Source organism: Caretta caretta, chromosome 4 (genome assembly GCF_965140235.1).
Source record: "Caretta caretta isolate rCarCar2 chromosome 4, rCarCar1.hap1, whole genome shotgun sequence".
NCBI classification, from domain to species: domain Eukaryota; kingdom Metazoa; phylum Chordata; order Testudines; family Cheloniidae; genus Caretta; species Caretta caretta.
In genome coordinates this window covers 22868128-22885018 of record NC_134209.1, presented here as the reverse complement: position 1 = coordinate 22885018, position 16891 = coordinate 22868128, and the positions used below count along the sequence as shown (strand labels likewise).

At 44.8% G+C, this 16891-nt stretch overlaps 1 protein-coding gene across 4 annotated transcripts in view; it reads left to right on the top strand.

Annotated features, from left to right (window-relative positions):
- NPFFR2 (neuropeptide FF receptor 2) overlaps positions 1–16891 on the top strand; it is a 37286-nt gene that overhangs the window by 11222 nt on the left and 9173 nt on the right. For 2 of the 4 annotated variants that reach the window (XM_048847752.2, XM_048847750.2), the window contains exons 2-4: positions 13304–13363; positions 15172–15274; positions 15940–16279. In XM_048847752.2, the coding sequence (XP_048703709.1) occupies positions 15952–16279 (328 nt within the window). In that variant the 5' untranslated portion in view covers positions 13304–13363; positions 15172–15274; positions 15940–15951. The remainder of the gene's footprint in view (positions 1–13303; positions 13364–15171; positions 15275–15939; positions 16280–16891) is intronic. The other 2 variants (XM_048847751.2, XM_048847749.2) reach the window with 1 other exon arrangement.

The following is a 16891-nucleotide window of genomic DNA, read 5'->3' as shown; positions in this document are numbered from 1 at the left end:
ATCCAACTCAATCTATTTCTGATGCCATTGTATTATCAACATTTCCACCAACTGGAGGAGCTGGAGGCTGGTGGGAGGGGCAGCAAGCACTGAGACTGAGGCAGAATAGGAGGAGTTTGTGGGGATATCAAAAGGATACGTTTTATATTTCAGTTTCATAGCAGTTTAACTGGAAATGAATTTCCTGGGCAATCTAACCAGAAAATTACTTGCAAAATTGTACAACTTAAAGACTGACTAATAAAGAATGTTACTGAAAGTAGGTTTTTTTTGTTTTTGTTTTTTTTTAAAGCAACTTGGGATGATGGTGGCTGGAAATAAAAGTATTTTCCTCATTTCCAGTTGCTATGTTATATTAGCTTGTGTCTGGCATATAAGATTAGTATTTTGTTATACAACATTAAAAAGCTTGGAGGGATACTAGAAAACAAACCTTTTATTAAGAGATAAATTGAACGGCACAAGGAAACTGAAGACTTAAGTCTGTGGGCCTGACTCTCTACTGCTTTCACTTACACTTGTGCAAAGTGAGTGTGAAATGGTACCATTCACATTTGATAACATTTCTGCCCCCACTTCACCTAAATGTCAAGGGCTATGCAAGGCAGTGGAGAATCAGACTCCATGCTGCATTTCTGACAGAGATGCTCCATCTCCAGGAAGGAGAAGGTGGTTCCTTAAAATGCCGTCACCAGCCTGGAGACACAGCTGACATACCTGGCAATGCCCCTATTTTATTATGATTCACCAGAGGCCCCTGTCAACTTGGAACATTTGTTGTAGGGTGTTTGATTACCCTAGCCAAGGGAGCAGCAAAGGAAGAAGCCATGACTCCTTGTCCCTGCATGGATCCAGGGTACGTCTACACAGTAGCTGGAAGGTGTAGTTCCCAGTGCTGGCAGACATACATGTGCTAGCTCTTGGCCAGCAAGCACCTAAAATTAGCAGTGTGGCTGTGGCAGCTTGGGCTAATCACCTGAGCATGTACCCAGGGGATTGGGTGGGCTTGTTCTCACATAGCTAATCCGTGTTACCAGCCACAGCCACGCTGCTATTTTTAGGCTTTCGCAGAGCTAACAAGCATAGGTCTACCTGGGCTGGGAATTGCACCTCCCAGCCACTGAGAGGACATACCCTTCGTCAAGGCTAGAAGGAACGTGGCAGTCTAGGCCTGAGTTACTACATATTAAATGCAACTTGGCTGTGAAAGGAAGTTATAGTAACTACATTACAAGTATCTCAAGACCCATTAAAATAGCTCTAGCAAACCGAATATATTAATCCAACTAACAGTGTCCTACAATGCTAGGCTTAAAGCGGAACGGGACCTGGAGATTTATCCAGATCACCCGTACATGGAGCACAGATTATTGCCTTGTTTATTTTTCTGATCTGTGTATATCCTACCATTCTCTGGCTCCCATGCTGCCGTGGCTGGAGAAGATCTGTTTGCATACTTGGCCAAAATGACTGCGCTAATGGAATAATAAAACAATATTAATGTTGAAAATCTATTTGACCAGTCAGTTGTTTCTGCCAACATTTAAATAGCTGATTGTTTTGCTTAAATTCTTTCTCCAGCTTTTTCCCATGTCATCATAACTCTCCTTGAACACTAGAAACGTGAGCCAATCACTCTACATAGTAGCAACTAAATGCTAGTCTGTTCCTTGACCCAAGCAGATCTCAGGGGATCAGCCAGAAATCAAGGCCATACACAGCATGGCCCCTGGCTTCTGCATTGCTGGCCGGCTGTCTGGCTTCCTGCAGTGCCAAACAGCACGGGAGGATTCCACAGCACAGAGGGCAGTGCTTAACTTGTAATGAAAGAGGTGCCAGGGCTCAAGCAATTTTTTTACTTTCTTAACCGATGCTGCAAGCCCAGAGGTGCCGGGGCTATGAACTGCCAAGCCCAGAGGTGCTGGGGCTCAGCACTGGCACAAATTAAGCCGTGATTGAGGGGGAATCTGTGCTAGTTATTGCAGACTCAGTCTGCAGCAACTTGCTTCCATTTGCCCTATGGGCTTTGTGACCAGCCCTATCTCTGTTCCTCCCCTCCCTAATTGCACAGAACAGGAATCCCACAGACCAACCACCAAGTAACTCTGGTGGGAAAGGGGTTCCATGCTAGCAGCACCCCCTCTTTCCATTCACCCCCTGCTTGCCACAGCTGGGATCCACAGCTTTCAGCCCCCTCTCGCATTCTTTCCTCCTCTGCAATTTTGTTTAGTCACCTGTGCTCAACAAGTAACACATACAGCCAGGTGTCTGACACTCCACCTCCATTCTGGCTCTCCTCACTGTTTACATTGATACAATTGCTCTGGCCTATTTTATGGTTCTTCCGGTCCTTATCATTCCCAAATATTTGCCCCTGTTTTCTACAGTTCATGTGTTGAATTAAATATACAACAGTAATATTTTTTTCAGATGAGTTCTTATAAGGAGTTCCAGTACAAAGCATAAATTAGGGTTTAATTGGCACATAAATGGCATGGTATTTTTTCACACAACACACAGACCTGTGGAACTCCTTGCCAGAGGATGTTTAGAAGGCCAAGACTATAACAGGGTTCAAAATAGAACTAGATACTTTCATGGAGAATAGGTCCATCAAGGGCTATTAGCCAGGATAGGCAGGGATGGTGTCCCTAACCTCTGTTTGCCAGAAGCTGGGAATGGATGACAGGGGATGGATCACTTGATGATTACCTGTTCTCTTCATTCCCTCTGGGGCACCTGGCATTGGCCACTGTTGGAAGGCAGGTTACTGGGCTAAATGGACTTTTGGTCTGTCCCAGTATGGCCGCTCTTATGGTCTTAATACTTGCACACTGCACTGGGGTGAATTTCACCCGTAATGAAAGGACGGAGCGGATGAAAATCTGTAATGATACAAGATGGCAAATTAGAAGTCTAACTCCCCATTCCCTGACACCAGTGGGTATTTCGCATGCACAAGGACTTCAGCATCAGGGACTGGGAAAGATGCAGGAAACAACTAATGATTGACAGTACAGTAATAATTGACAGTACAGCTGATAAGGTACAAAAGCCAGATTCCTTGTGGCCAAGAGCACCTGCCAGGTGTGGGAACAGAGCTCGAAGCAGCTCACGTTATTCCAAGGGAGATCTCTAGCCAGTAGAATGTGATGTGCACAAAGTCATTCTTTATGGAATGGCCTGGAGACAACACAGGACATTCTAAACAAGCCACTTTAACTTCATGCCCAGCCTGTAGTTCCCTACAGCCGAGGCCATTTTCCCTCATGGAATTAAAAAATAATCGGAAGGCAAAGCGTAGCCATAAACCGAGCTGTTCTCAAGCTGTAACAGAAATTACAAGCAGGGTTCCAAAGGGATCAATATTTAATGAACCTCTGTCTGTGTTTTATTAGAGAAATGGGCCCATGTCTGCAGTATCCTCCTTTGGCTGGTAGATTTGAGGAGGCAAAGGATGCACAAGTTCCATTCTTCCCCGGGCCTGTTTCCAAAACACTCCTCTGTGCTCTGCAGCTTCTTGTGGTGTGAACTGCCTGCGCTGATTCACACCTGCAGTGGAAATGTTCCAATCCCACAGTGTTCAGGGTCTTCTGCAGCCCTTCCTGTGGCTGCAGGATCTGGCCTCTCCTGAAGACCAAGGACCTGATCCAAAGCCTTTCCCCATCCATTGTACTCTTACCACTGAGTCAACAGGCTTTGCCCGTGGCCCTAGGGTCTCATCCCACATACACAGACAAACTACAAAACATGCCCAGTACTTTTTAATGCTGGTTTTAGCACAGTGTTGGTTATCAACATTTTTACAACTTTCTGCTAGTGAGTCCTAGTCTCTCTCTTTTGGAAAATGCACAATAAAAAGTAACAGCTCTGAAGGGGTCATTCTGGTCAAGTAAATATTATGCATTTGAAAAGGGTCTAAATATAATGCAAGTTGCACAGCCACTTAAATGTACACATTTGGGAGTCCTTATGTACCATACATAATATTACATTAAAAGAACATTACAGTTGCAAAATCAAGCATTCAAAAGCTAGGAAATGCGAGAATTAAGGTTGATCGGGCAACCTTAATTCAGTCCCCATGCACATATGCATTATGATACAATATTTAATTACATGGTCTCATACCTTTTTCCCCCCACAGGACCTCTGAATGGGAAGTTTTTCAATATTTCTGTTTATCCTCAGTCAGTGTGTGGTCCCATGTATTATTTAAAGCACACTATCCAAACCCTGCCCTGAATACATTATTAATTTCCTCACGGTATTTCTATGGTGATCTCATTACAGTGTCTGAGTGCTCCACAAGCTTTAATAAACTTATCTTCAAGACCCTGTGAGATTAGGTGATGTTATTCACCACAGAGAAGGAGAATAAAACAGAAGAGGGCATTTTTGTCATATATTTTTGGCAGTTGAAACGTGAGTGATGCAGCCTAGAAAAGTGTCTTCTTCAGTGACCGGTTCTATGAACAACTCTCACATTACTTCTCCTTTTGCTTTATTGCACTTGAGTTTGCTAGGTACCTTCAACGTCTGCTGAAGTTAATTGTGGTTTTAGGTGCACCAGGGATGAGCCATGGGGAGGCATAAGTAGCAGACTCATGTTCTCCTAGCTAATCTTAGAGTGGTTTGGGGGGAGGCAGTATGCTACAGTAATAGCTCTGCTAGTCAAAGCTTTGTGTCTAGCTTTCAGAACAGTATTTTTCATTGGCAAGGTCCATTCACAGAGAGTAAAATCTGAGTTCTGCACATACACAGTAATGACTTTTTCTGTCGTTGAGCAGTGCAGTACTACCTGCATGATTAAAGTAATATCATAGATAACATCTATGCAGAAATTTTTCAATTTAGCAAGCTCTGTATTTTAATGCAGAAACAGATTCTGTAATGAAATCTTTATGCTCCTGTGGAGCTTATGAGCTCCACAGGACGGAGCCTTTTACCTGTTAAATGGTGTTAATTAATTAATGGTTAAGACCAGTCCTCGCTTACAGACAGCCCCACACCCTGAAGCAAATACTCACCAGTAACTACACACCACACCACAGAATCACTAACCCAGGAACCAATCCCTGTAACAAACCCTGTTGCCTACTCTGTCCCCATATCTACTCTAGTGATACCATCAGAGGACTCAACCACATCAGCCACACCATCAGGGACTCATTCACCTGCACATCTACTAATGTGATATGTCATCATGTGCCAGCAATGCCCCCTGCCATATACATTGGCCAAAACCGGACAGTCTCTACGTAAAAGAATAAATGGATACAAATCAGACATCAGGAATGGTAACATACAAAAGCCAGTAGGAGAACACTTCAATCTCTCTGGACGTTCAACAACAGATTTAAAAGTAGCCATCCTTCAACAAAAAAACTTCAAAAACAGACTTCAAAGAGAAACTGCAGAGCTACAATTCATTTGCAAATTTAACACCATTAATTTGGGCTTGAATAGGGACTGGGAGTGTCTCGCTCACTACAAAAGCAACTTTCCCTCTCTTGGTGTTGACACCCCCTCATCAATTATTGGGAGTGGCCCACATACACCCTGATTGAATTGGCCTTGTCAAGACTGGTTCTCCACTTGTGAGGTAACTCCCTTCTCTTCTTGTGTCAGTATATTTATGCCTGCATCTGTAATTTTCACTCCATGCATCTGAAGAAGTGGGTTTTTTACCCACAAAAGCTTATACCCAAATAAATTTGTTAAGTCTTTAAGTTGACACCAGACACGTTGTTGTTTTTCACCTGTGGTGGTTGTAATCATTGCAAGAGCAAACTTTGGGGCTACAATTTCTGGTGGGGCTACAATTTCGGTCTATGGAGCTGTCCAAGAGCATTGCCGGTTCTGCATGTAAGTTCGAGTCTGCTAGCTCTGCAAGCCCAACCTTTGGCTGCAGACCAGGAGAGCTCAGCATGGCTCAGAAGTAGGATGCAAAGGTGAGTCTTGCTTGTCAAGAATCACAGAAAAGTCTCCTCCAGATCAGGATTGTCTAAATGGTCCAGGCTAGGAATCCTTGCTGACCTGCAGAGCTTTCTTTCATGCTGCTGTAACATAAGGATTTTTGAAATGCTTGGCAGGAGCTTCACAGCAGAGTTTGCTGTGTCTTTATGTTAGGTTGGAGCCCAGTGCTTTGACTGATGGGTGCTGGCAGGATACGTTTCCCTTAAATAAGTAAACCCGTAGTCCAAGCATACAATGGACAGCTTTGCTTTCATGTCAAAAAGTGCTGAAATTATTAGTTATGAATGTTAAAAATATAGGGCAAACATTAACTTAACCATATATTCTTTTATGAAATCCAAAGCCCAAATGCTATTCATACTACTGCTCTAAACATGTATAAAAGCCTAACCATTAAGCATTTACAACACCCAGACAGTAACAAAACAGTTACAAATTTATGATCATTTATACTCACTGATGGACCAGACCAGAGAAGAGTCCTTTAATCCCAGTTTGCCGCAGTGTGATTGGACTGGATCTGATGAACAACCTCAAATTTATGGCTCTTCAGCAAACATAATTGCTAGTGTCAGTAACACCCAGTCAGGGACAGTTCACCCTTGCTACTTTCCTTTTTCTAAGGCCTTCCCTTCTTATCTCCTCTTCCCATCTTTCTTATCAACCGTTTTTCTTCTGTTGCCCTTTTCTTCACATGGGCCTCAGTTTCAAGATAACATTGGCGCGTGGGAAGGTTTGTGCTTATTTTTTACAAGATAGTTTTTCTTTGTCTTGTAGCTACAGCCCCCTCTTGTTGAGAGAAAACTTTCCTGTATTTTATTCGTTACTTTTTAAACCATACATCCTTCCCATTACATTCTGGTCTTCTAACTCATTGTTCTCACGGCCTTCCTGTACTTGCTGATTAGGATCTTTCTCTACTTACCACCACAAACTAGAAAACAAACATATAGTTTTCTTAACCAAAATTAAGCTACCTTTAATTCTTTCATTCCATAGCTATCCCCCAGAGAGCTTAGGGGTGTGAGTGGTTTCTAGGGTCTGCTCCTCTGAATGATCCTCTGTGGGAACAAGAAGTTCACAGTGAATTTTGAGTCCTCTGCCTCCTCTGGATCGTGAGGGGCAGAGCTGTGAGAGACTGGGGGAGCTTACTCTGTGGGCAGGACAGCTTGGGGAGAGAGAATTGGGAAGTTCACTCTCTTGAAGTGGAACAACAAGGGTCTGCAGGTACAGAGGTTTCTTCTGAGCATCCTGGACAGATGCTTGATGGACCAGAGATGCTCTCAGCTTCCAATGCCTCACTGTCATTGGGCATAAGAGTCCAGAACAAATATCAAGCAGATGGAGTGGCAGAGGATAGACGTCATTGACCACATCTACTGGAGGGAGCATGCTTCCACATGGCCTGTCTGAGGCCTTGTCTACACTACGAAATGATGTCGAATTTATGGAAGTTGGTTTTGTAGCAAACATGGGATTGACTCAGCCAGGTCATTTGCCTTTTAATTTTCGTTTCATGGCAATTCAGTCCTACCGGCAGTGCACTGTCTTTTAATCTGCAGCCAGCAGAAGATGATGGCTAGTCGTCATACTGCACCGTCTTCTGCCGAGCACCCAGGAGATGACGATGGCTAGTGGTTGTACTGCACAGTCTGCTGCCAGCAAGATGTATAAAGATAGATGAAGCGGATCAAAAAAAGAAATAGACCAGATTTGTTTTGTATTCATTTTCTCCTCCCTCCCTCCATGAAATCAATGGCCTGCTAAACCCAGTTTTGAGTTCTATCCTTGAGGTTTTGAGTTCTATCCTTGAGGGGGCCATTCTGTTACTCGCAAAGCCACCCCCTTTGTTGATTTTAATTCCCTGAAAGCCAACCCTGTAAGCCATGTCATCAGTCGCCCCTCCCTCCGTCAGGGCAACAGCAGACAATCGTTCCTCGCCTTTTTTCTGTGCAGACGCCATACTACGGCAAGCATGGAGCCAGCTCAGATCACTTTGGCAATTAGGAGCACATTAAACACCACACGCATTATCCAGCAGTATATGCAGCACCAGAACCTGGCAAAGCGATACCGGGCGAGTAGGCGACGTCAGCGCGGTCACGTGAGTGATCAGGACATGGACACAGACTTCTCTCAAAGCACAGGCCCTGGCAATGTGGGCATCATGGTGCTAATGGGGCAGGTTCATGCGGTGTAACGCCGATTTTGGGCTCGGGAAACAAGCACAGACTGGTGGGACCGCATAGTGTTGCAGGTCTGGGACGATTCCCAGTGGCTGCGAAACTTTCGCATGCGTAAGGGCACTTTCATGGAACTTTGTGACTTGCTTTCCCCTGCCCTGAGGCACAAGAATACCAAGATGAGAGCAGTCCTCACAGTTGAGAAGCGAGTGGCGATAGCCCTGTGGAAGCTTGCAAAGCCAGACAGCTACCGGTCAGTTGGGAATCAATTTGGAGTGGGCAAATCTACTGTGGGGGCTGCTGTGATGCAAGTAGCCAACGCAATCAAAGATCTGCTGATATCAAGGGTAGTGACCCTGGGAAATGTGCAGGTCATAGTGGATGGCTTTGCTGCAATGGGATTCCCTAACTGTGGTGGGGCCATAGACGGAACCCATATCCCTATCTTGGCACCGAAGCACCAAGCCGGCGAGTACGTAAACCGCAAGGGGTACTTTTCAATAGTGCTGCAAGCACTGGTGGATCACAAGGGACATTTCACCAACATCAACGTGGGATGGCCGGGAAAGGTACATGACGCTCGCATCTTCAGGAACTCTGGTCTGTTTCAAAAGCTGCAGGAAGGGACTTTATTCCCAGACCAGAAAATAACTGTTGGGGATGTTGAAATGCCTATAGTTATCCTTGGGGACCCAGCCTACCCCTTAATGCCATGGCTCATGAAGCCGTACACAGGCAGCCTGGACAGTGGTCAGGAGCTGTTCATCTACAGGCTGAGCAAGTGCAGAATGGTGGTAGAATGTGCATTTGGAAGTTTAAAAGCGTGCTGGTGCAGTTTACTGACTCGGTTAGACCTCAGCAAAAACAATATTTCCCACTGTTATTACTGCTTGCTCTGTGCTCCACAATATCTGTGAGAGTAAGGGGGAGACGTTTATGGCAGGGTGGGAGGTTGAGGCAAATCGCCAGGCCGCTGGTTACGTGCAGCCAGACAACAGGGCGGTTAAAAGAGCACAGGAGGGCGCGGTGCGCATCAGAGAAGCTTTGAAAACCAGTTTCATGACTGGCCAGGCTACGGTGTGAAAGTTCTGTTTGTTTCTCCTTGATGAAACCCCCCGCCCCTTGGTTCACTCTACTTCCCTGTAAGCTAACCACCCTCCCCTCCTCCCTTCGATCACCACTTGCAGAGGCAATAAAATCATTGTTGCTTCACATTCATGCATTCTTGATTAATTCATCACACAAATAGGGGGATAACTACCAAGGTAGCCCAGGAGGGGTGGTGGAGGAGGGAAGGACAAGGCCACACAGCACTTTAAAAGTTTAAAACTTATTGAATGCCAGCCTTCTGTTGCTTGGGCAATCCTCTGGGGTGGAGTGGCTGGGTGGCTGGAGGCCCCCCCACCGCATTCTTGGGCGTCTGGGTGAGGAGGCTATGGAACTTGGGGAGGAGGGTGGTTGGTTACACAGGGGCTGTAGCGGCGGTCTGTGCTCCAGCTGCCTTTCCTGCAGCTCAATCATATGCTGGAGCATATGAGTTTGATCCTCCAGCAGCCTCAGCATTGAATCCTGCCTCCTCTCATCACGCTGCCACCACCTTTCAGCTTCAGCCCTCTCTTCAGCCCACCACTTACTCTCTTCAGCCCACCACCTCTCCTCCCGGTCATTTTGTGCTTTCCTGCACTCTGGCATTGTCTGTCTCCACACATTCGTCTGTGCTCTGTCAGTGTGGGAGGACAGCATGAGCTCAGAGAACATTTCATCACGCGTGTGTTTTTTTTCGCCTTCTAATCTTCGCTAGCCTCTGGGAAGGAGAAGATCCTGTGATCCTTGAAACACATGCAGCTGGTGGAGAAAAAAAAGGGACAGTGGTATTTTAAAAGACACATTTTATAGAACAATGGGTACACTCTTTCACAGGAAACCTTTCTGTTAACATTACATACATAGCACATGTGCTTTCGTTCCAAGATTGCATTTTGCCTCCCCCCAGCGCGTGGCTAGCCTCTCATCCCTCCCCGTGGCTAACAGTGGGAAACATTTCTGTTCAGCTACAGGCAAACAGCCCAGCAGGAATGGGCACCTCTAAATGTTCCCTTAAGAAAAGCACCCTATTTCAACCAGGTGACCATGAATGATATCACTCTCCTGAGGATAACACAGAGAGATAAAGAACGGATGTTTGAACGCCAGCAAACATACACTGCAATGCTTTGTTCTACAATGATTCCCGAGTATGTGCTACTGGCCCGGAGTGGTAAAGTGTCCTACCAAGGTGGATGGAATAAGGCTGCCCTCCCCAGAAACCTTTTGCAAAGGCTTTGGGAGTATATCCAGGAGAGCTGCGAGTACCAGGGCAAATTAATCATTAAACATGCTTGCTTTTAAACCATGGATAGTATTTTAAAAGGTACACTCACCAGAGGTCCCTTCTCCATCTGGCAGGTCCGGGAGGCAGTCTTGGGTGGGTTCAAGGAGTACTGGCTCCAGGTCCAGGGTGAGAAACAGTTCCTGGCTGTCGGAAAAACCGGTTTCTCCACTTGCTTGCTGTGAGCTATCTACAACCTCCTCATCATCATCATCATCTTCCTTTTCCCCAAAACCTGCTTCCGTGTTGCCTCCATCTCCATTGAAGGAGTCAAACAACACGGCTGGGATAGTGGTGGCTGAACCCCCTAAAACGGCATGCAGCTCATCATAGAAGCGGCATGTTTTAGGCTCCGACCTGGAGCGGCCATTTGTCTCTGGTTTTCTGTAGGCTTGCCTCAGCTCCTTAAGTTTCACGCAGCACTGCTTTGGGTCCCTGTTATGGCCTCTGTCCTTCATGCCCTGGGAGAGTTTGACAAATGTTTTGGCATTTCGAAAACTGGAACATAGTTCTGATAGCACGGATTCCTCTCCCCATACAGCGATCCGATCCCGTACCTCCCGTTCGGTCTATGCTGGAGCTCTTTTGCGATTCTGGGACTCCATCATAGTCACCTCTGCTGATGAGCTCTGCACTCACCAGCAGGTAATTACTCCCCCCACCCCGCTCTCCTGCTGGTAATAGCTCATCTTAAGTGATCACTCTCCTTACAATGTATATTTTTTCATGGTCTGTGTGTATGAATAAAATCTGCTCACTGTACTTTCCACTTTATGCATCTGATGAAGTGAGCTGTAGCTCACGAAAGCTTATGCTCAAATAAATTGGTTAGTCTCTAAGGTGCCGCAAGTCCTCCTTATGTTTTTTTGGGGACTGGCTTCTGGTTTTTAAGAACACGTGGGGTTAACTGTACTGCCAGTGTCCTACTTAAGCCTTCCAAATAGGCTGTGAAACTTAACTGATGCAGCGGCTTCATGCTGGCCCTCCGCATGGGTGTAAATTTCTTACATTTTGATTGCACAATCCCATTAGCTTTATAAAGGTATGTTACAGTGCTTTGTTTACCCTGCAAGACTATTGGGGATGCAGCATTGCTTGCACATGCTGCTTCATTCCTTGGTGTTTCGTTTACTTTTCATTAAGTATCTCAGTGAGTCTCAGCAGCAACCCTGCAATGTTGGTAGCGGGGCACCTCCACAGGTTTGTCTTGCTTAGTAACAAAATGAAGCCAAATATGACTTTTAAAATAAGTCAGAACTGCCCACCGATTTCTGGTGTTTCTACTGGGACAGAATGTGTCAGTATCTTAGTAGCCCAGCAGTGGAATAAGGTCCATATGTCACTTATGATCTACCCAGAGCCTGTCTCTGGAGGTACGTCTACACTGCACAGATCTTATGGTGGCATATGGAGGACATGCACTGCATGCCCCTAGCAGGAGTACAAATAGCAGTGTAGACGGTGAGGCATTGCTTAGACGAGTAAACCCTGTGGATATGTACCATGCACAGCTCTCTCTCGACATGCCCAAGCAGTGCCTGTCCCGTCTACACTGCTGTTTTTGGCAGTATAGTTTCCGGCTGCCTCCCTGCTGTCAGAGCCTTTCCCCACTGCAGGGAACTTCTGGAGCCTTTCCCTTGCCATAGATCAGAGCTAGCGAGGGAATTTACCCTATTCCAGCTCTAGTATACACATCCCTTCTTCAGAGCCCTGCCTCAAGGCCCAGTCCTGGGCGTCATTATTTGCCAGTATCTATATTCACACTCTGTTAACATACTTTTAATGCTCTTGGGCCTATCACAATTCTCCGTTAAAAAGAAGATCCTGCCAACATTTCCCTTCTCTCCCCATGACTAATCACGCTGGTGGATGCTCATAAGTTCAATTTACAACCCAGTCAAGAGAAACAAATATGGGAAGTGTCTTGAGAGCTTCCTTTCTTATTTATTATTTGTGTCTTCTGTCACCTATTTTAATATGAGGTTAATTGGTCTTATTATTAACTAAAATCAACACTGCTCCTTTGACCTAGTTATATATGCCTGATCAGTATATAAATAAGCCTGTTTTAATTAAATTACTTCCAAATTGTGAGTTGTACATTGGACAGAAATCTGACCTTATTCAGTACCTAATTTAGTTGAGTTTCAAAGTCTCCATCTGGAAGATAAAACTAAGAATCAGTTTAAACCACTTGGGTGCTGAAAAGAAGTTAGGGTGTCTGGAGTCGCTGCAGATGTCAAGACACCGATGTAGCTGTAATCTGGTGTCTCATATCAGTTTTACATGGGTTGTGTCACAAAGGTTAAAAGTCTGATATGGGTTAAGATGATCATTAAGAATGAGCAGGATCTCACAATTCTACTGGAGCTAGAGGGCAAAAAATAGAGTGTGTGACATATAAACAAAGGCTGAAGCTAAAATTTCTGCACAGTATAACTCCAAGAGTTGGTGAAAGTGTGGTGGAAATATTTTGTCAGCTGTATTATTAATATTTGTTGTGTCTTTCAGGTTCAAGGTGAAGAACAAAAATCTTTCCTGCACAAAGATTTCTGCTTTTCCCCTCCTTTTAATTTTATTTATAGTTTTATATAAAAGCATAGGGCCAGCAACAGAGCTACACCGATTTACATCAGCTGAGGATCTGGCCCATAAAGTGTTACGTATTACTGTGATATATTTTAGGCAGTGATCTACAAAGTTACTTTCTGTACAAGACATATAATGCGAAAGGGTTTCATAACAAAATTTCCCTCTTTTTCTCCATTGGAAGGCTTTTCTGAACAAGGCTGATTTGCTGTGGGACTTGAGGCCTACTTTTCAGAGGCGGTAGGTAAGTACCCACAGTGTCCACTGAAGTCAGCCATTTTGGTTGGTGTGGTGTCCACTCATTTCTTGAGATGTACGGACATGCAAACCTGGGAACATCTGGGTGACTTATTGTAACTGCACCCACCAGGCAATCCTCTTGTTCTGTAGCAATCCTTGTACTCACATTGGTCTATATTAGCTCCCACACAGCACCTGCTGGGGACGGTCCTTGCAGAGCCCTCATTTCTGATTAAACGATCCCCTTTTCCTCTGAAGTTAGTGACCCCTTTCTCTCTGAGATCGATGACCAGGTTCCCTGACTTATGAACATCTGACAAAAGCATAGCCCTAAATGTGCAGACTCTGCCACCAATTACACACATGCAAAGTGAAACAAAGTTTGAAAAGAGAGAGACAAAAATATCTAAATAAAAATTAAACACAATAAAAGCATAGCTGGGCTGGCACTGAGAGAACAGGTTCAGCTCTTGGTTACAAATGAGTAGTAAAGCAAAGGAAAAGCGAACACTTTTATAATTTCCTTGTCTCTCTTTACAGCTGCACAACTCCTGTGAGTGGCATCCTATTTTGGTGTGCCACTGGAGGGCCAGCTTATGAACCCCTTCCTCACAAAGCAGTTCCATTGATGACAACGTTACTCATATGAGGAATAGCATTACAATCTGTCCCTAAACCCCTACATTCTATGCCCCAATATTTAGGTGGGAGCGGAAAAAAAGCACTTCAAACATTGATGGAAACAAATAAGGGGAAAGATGTTTTAAATTCCCATGCACTTTCTTCTAGTTTGTTTGCAAAATATTATGGTTCATGCAGCAACCTTGTCATAGTAAAACTGAAAAATGTTAGACCAAGTCTTTGCAGTGTGAAATTCTGCAAGATGTTCTGAAGTTCCAAGGCAGGTGAATGGTTCAGGTGGAAATGTTAACCAGCTGCATTCAAACAGGCTCAGCGACACCTATCTATTGAGCTACTATCAATACAGTATTATTACTGTGACTCAATAGCTGAGCTAGCGTATGATCCCTGACTCCTTAGCACAGCTGAGCAAGTTGGGTCACAGTTTGGCTTACAGTGTTATTTTCAATAGGTTACTGTGTGTAGTTTGATGGGTGGGGTGGGGAAGGGAAGAGAAAACTGTAGCGATCACATTGCCTCTAAGGGCCACTCTAGAAGAGTCAACAACACTATTGAAATATCTGTGGGCAATTACTGACACAAGTTTGACGTGGTCAGACTCAGATGCCTGTGTCATCAAAACACTCCCACCTCATTTCTAATACTAACAAACATTGCCACGCTACCATTCTTGGTGAGTCAAATCTACTGCGTTCCAGGATGATGCAGAACTAGGTTAGGTTTCTAATATACCCAAGGAAGGCACAAAGATGGGAAACATTTCACAAGCCAGCAAATTAAATAAAGCACAAAGAAACATAATTCAGTATTTATTATTATTATTTATAAATCGCATTACAGTAGTACCTAGATTCTTCAACCAAGATCAGAGCGCCATGGTGCAAGGTGCTGTACAAACACAGAATGAGAGATGACCTCTGCTTTAAGGATGTTACAATGCGAATACATGAGATGGACACAGAATGGGAAAAGCAGTATTATCTACTTTTTATAGATGGGGAGCTCACAGAGAGATGAAGTACGACTTACCCACAGTCACATTGGAAGTCAGCAGCAGAGCCAGGAAATGAATCCAGATATCTAGAGTCCCAGGCCAGCACCTTAACTGCTAGATGATCCTAAGCACAAAATATAAATTTCCTGGTTTAAATGTCTTATTTCTTGTTAAAGGAAAGAACAAACAACAAACAAAGTCTCTGTGAGCGAGAGAGGACAGTGATTCACTAATACTCTACACCTGAAGTGAAACACAGTCTCTCAGTTGCTGTTGCAAGTAGGTAGCAACTTCTCTTCATTGGAAGGTGCAACTCACAGAAAACAGAACGACCACATCCCCTTTTAGATGCACAGCGATACGCACCACAGTAGAAATATCCTGACGTTAAAGTCTCGTGATATCTTATGATCTACAGTTGCTAGAAACAAAAGCCTCATCCCATCAGAAAGGGAGGATTCCTAGATTCCTAATGACTGAAATCTCCTTATTCTAGCTCTGAGGGGTGTGAAGTACCAGATGGAAAGGCCTACATTTTTTAAAGTGGCCATTAATTTTGGGTGCCCAAATTTAAACACAGCGCCCACAGAAGCCACGTCTAAGCAGGAGGCCCAAGCTGTCTCAAACTGGACACCCAGAAACCACAGCACCCAAATTAGTGAAGGAAAGAAGGAATAACTTTGATGGTACATTGTATATTTTGGGGGGAAAAAAAAGCAGCAGCTGTTTGTGGTTGCTCAGGCGATGGGCTGCTATAATCAGTCCTGGCAAATATGAGTGGGCAGAGGGCAGGTGCCAGATGTGGTATATATATAATTGTTTGTACAGGTATTACAAGATTATAAAACAACAGCAGTGCCTATTTTAATGGGAAATGGGCACACAGATCCCTTTAGGCAGCTTTCAGGCATATTATAATGTGCTCTTGTTTTTAATCTTACAAGGCACAACTCAATATGAATGAGGAAGTGGATTCCAATTCTTCACTCAGTTGGCCTCAGATGCTGAGTTTCAATGGGACATACAAGCATCCATACCCAGACCACAACATTTCCTATGTGGACTTCTACCTTCATCAGCCAGCAGTGGCAGCCGTCTTCATCATCTCCTACCTCCTCATCTTCCTCCTGTGTATGCTTGGCAACGGAGTGGTTTGCTTCATTGTTCTGAGGAGCAAGCACATGCGCACAGTCACAAACCTCTTCATCTTGAATCTGGCTGTCAGTGACTTACTGGTGGGGATATTCTGCATGCCCACCACTCTCCTCGATAACATCGTAACAGGTAGGTAGAACCTGATGATATAAATGTTGGAGCGATCATGGAAATCTCCTACAGAGTTTGGTTCTCACTCAGGATGTGCAAAAGAAGAACCAACAAAAATCTTTGCCCAAGCCTGCCCTGGACTAGAGCCCTAAATATATATCAAGTTCAAGAACATGCAGAGCCAGATCTTTGGCCCCTGCTTTGGCTTCTGGGCACCATGAGAGTGATTCAAAGGTGCCAGGAAGCTGCCATCACAGCATAGGTGGTCTCACTACCCTTAGTGAGGGTGAAACCTGCCCCCACAATGGTAAAAAGTCAGCATAGCTAGCTCTTCACCACCACTTCCAACTCCCCCTGGCATCAGGGGGTTATGGGGGAAGGTGATGTGTGTTGGAGGCATGAGTTAGCATGCCCCGAGGCTACTCAGACGTACAAAAGGGAGCCAGTCCAATCCCTGGCTGCCCCCCAGGATCGAGAGGGCACCAACTTGGCCGCCTTTCCCATCACTTCCGTGGTCCTGCAGTGAGTGAAGCTTGGCTGGACCTAAGGACCTGGCCTCCAGTTCACATTTTTTCTTCATTGTTTTTCACGTCCCTGCACTTCCAAGTCCTAGCCAGAGCTGGGAATGGA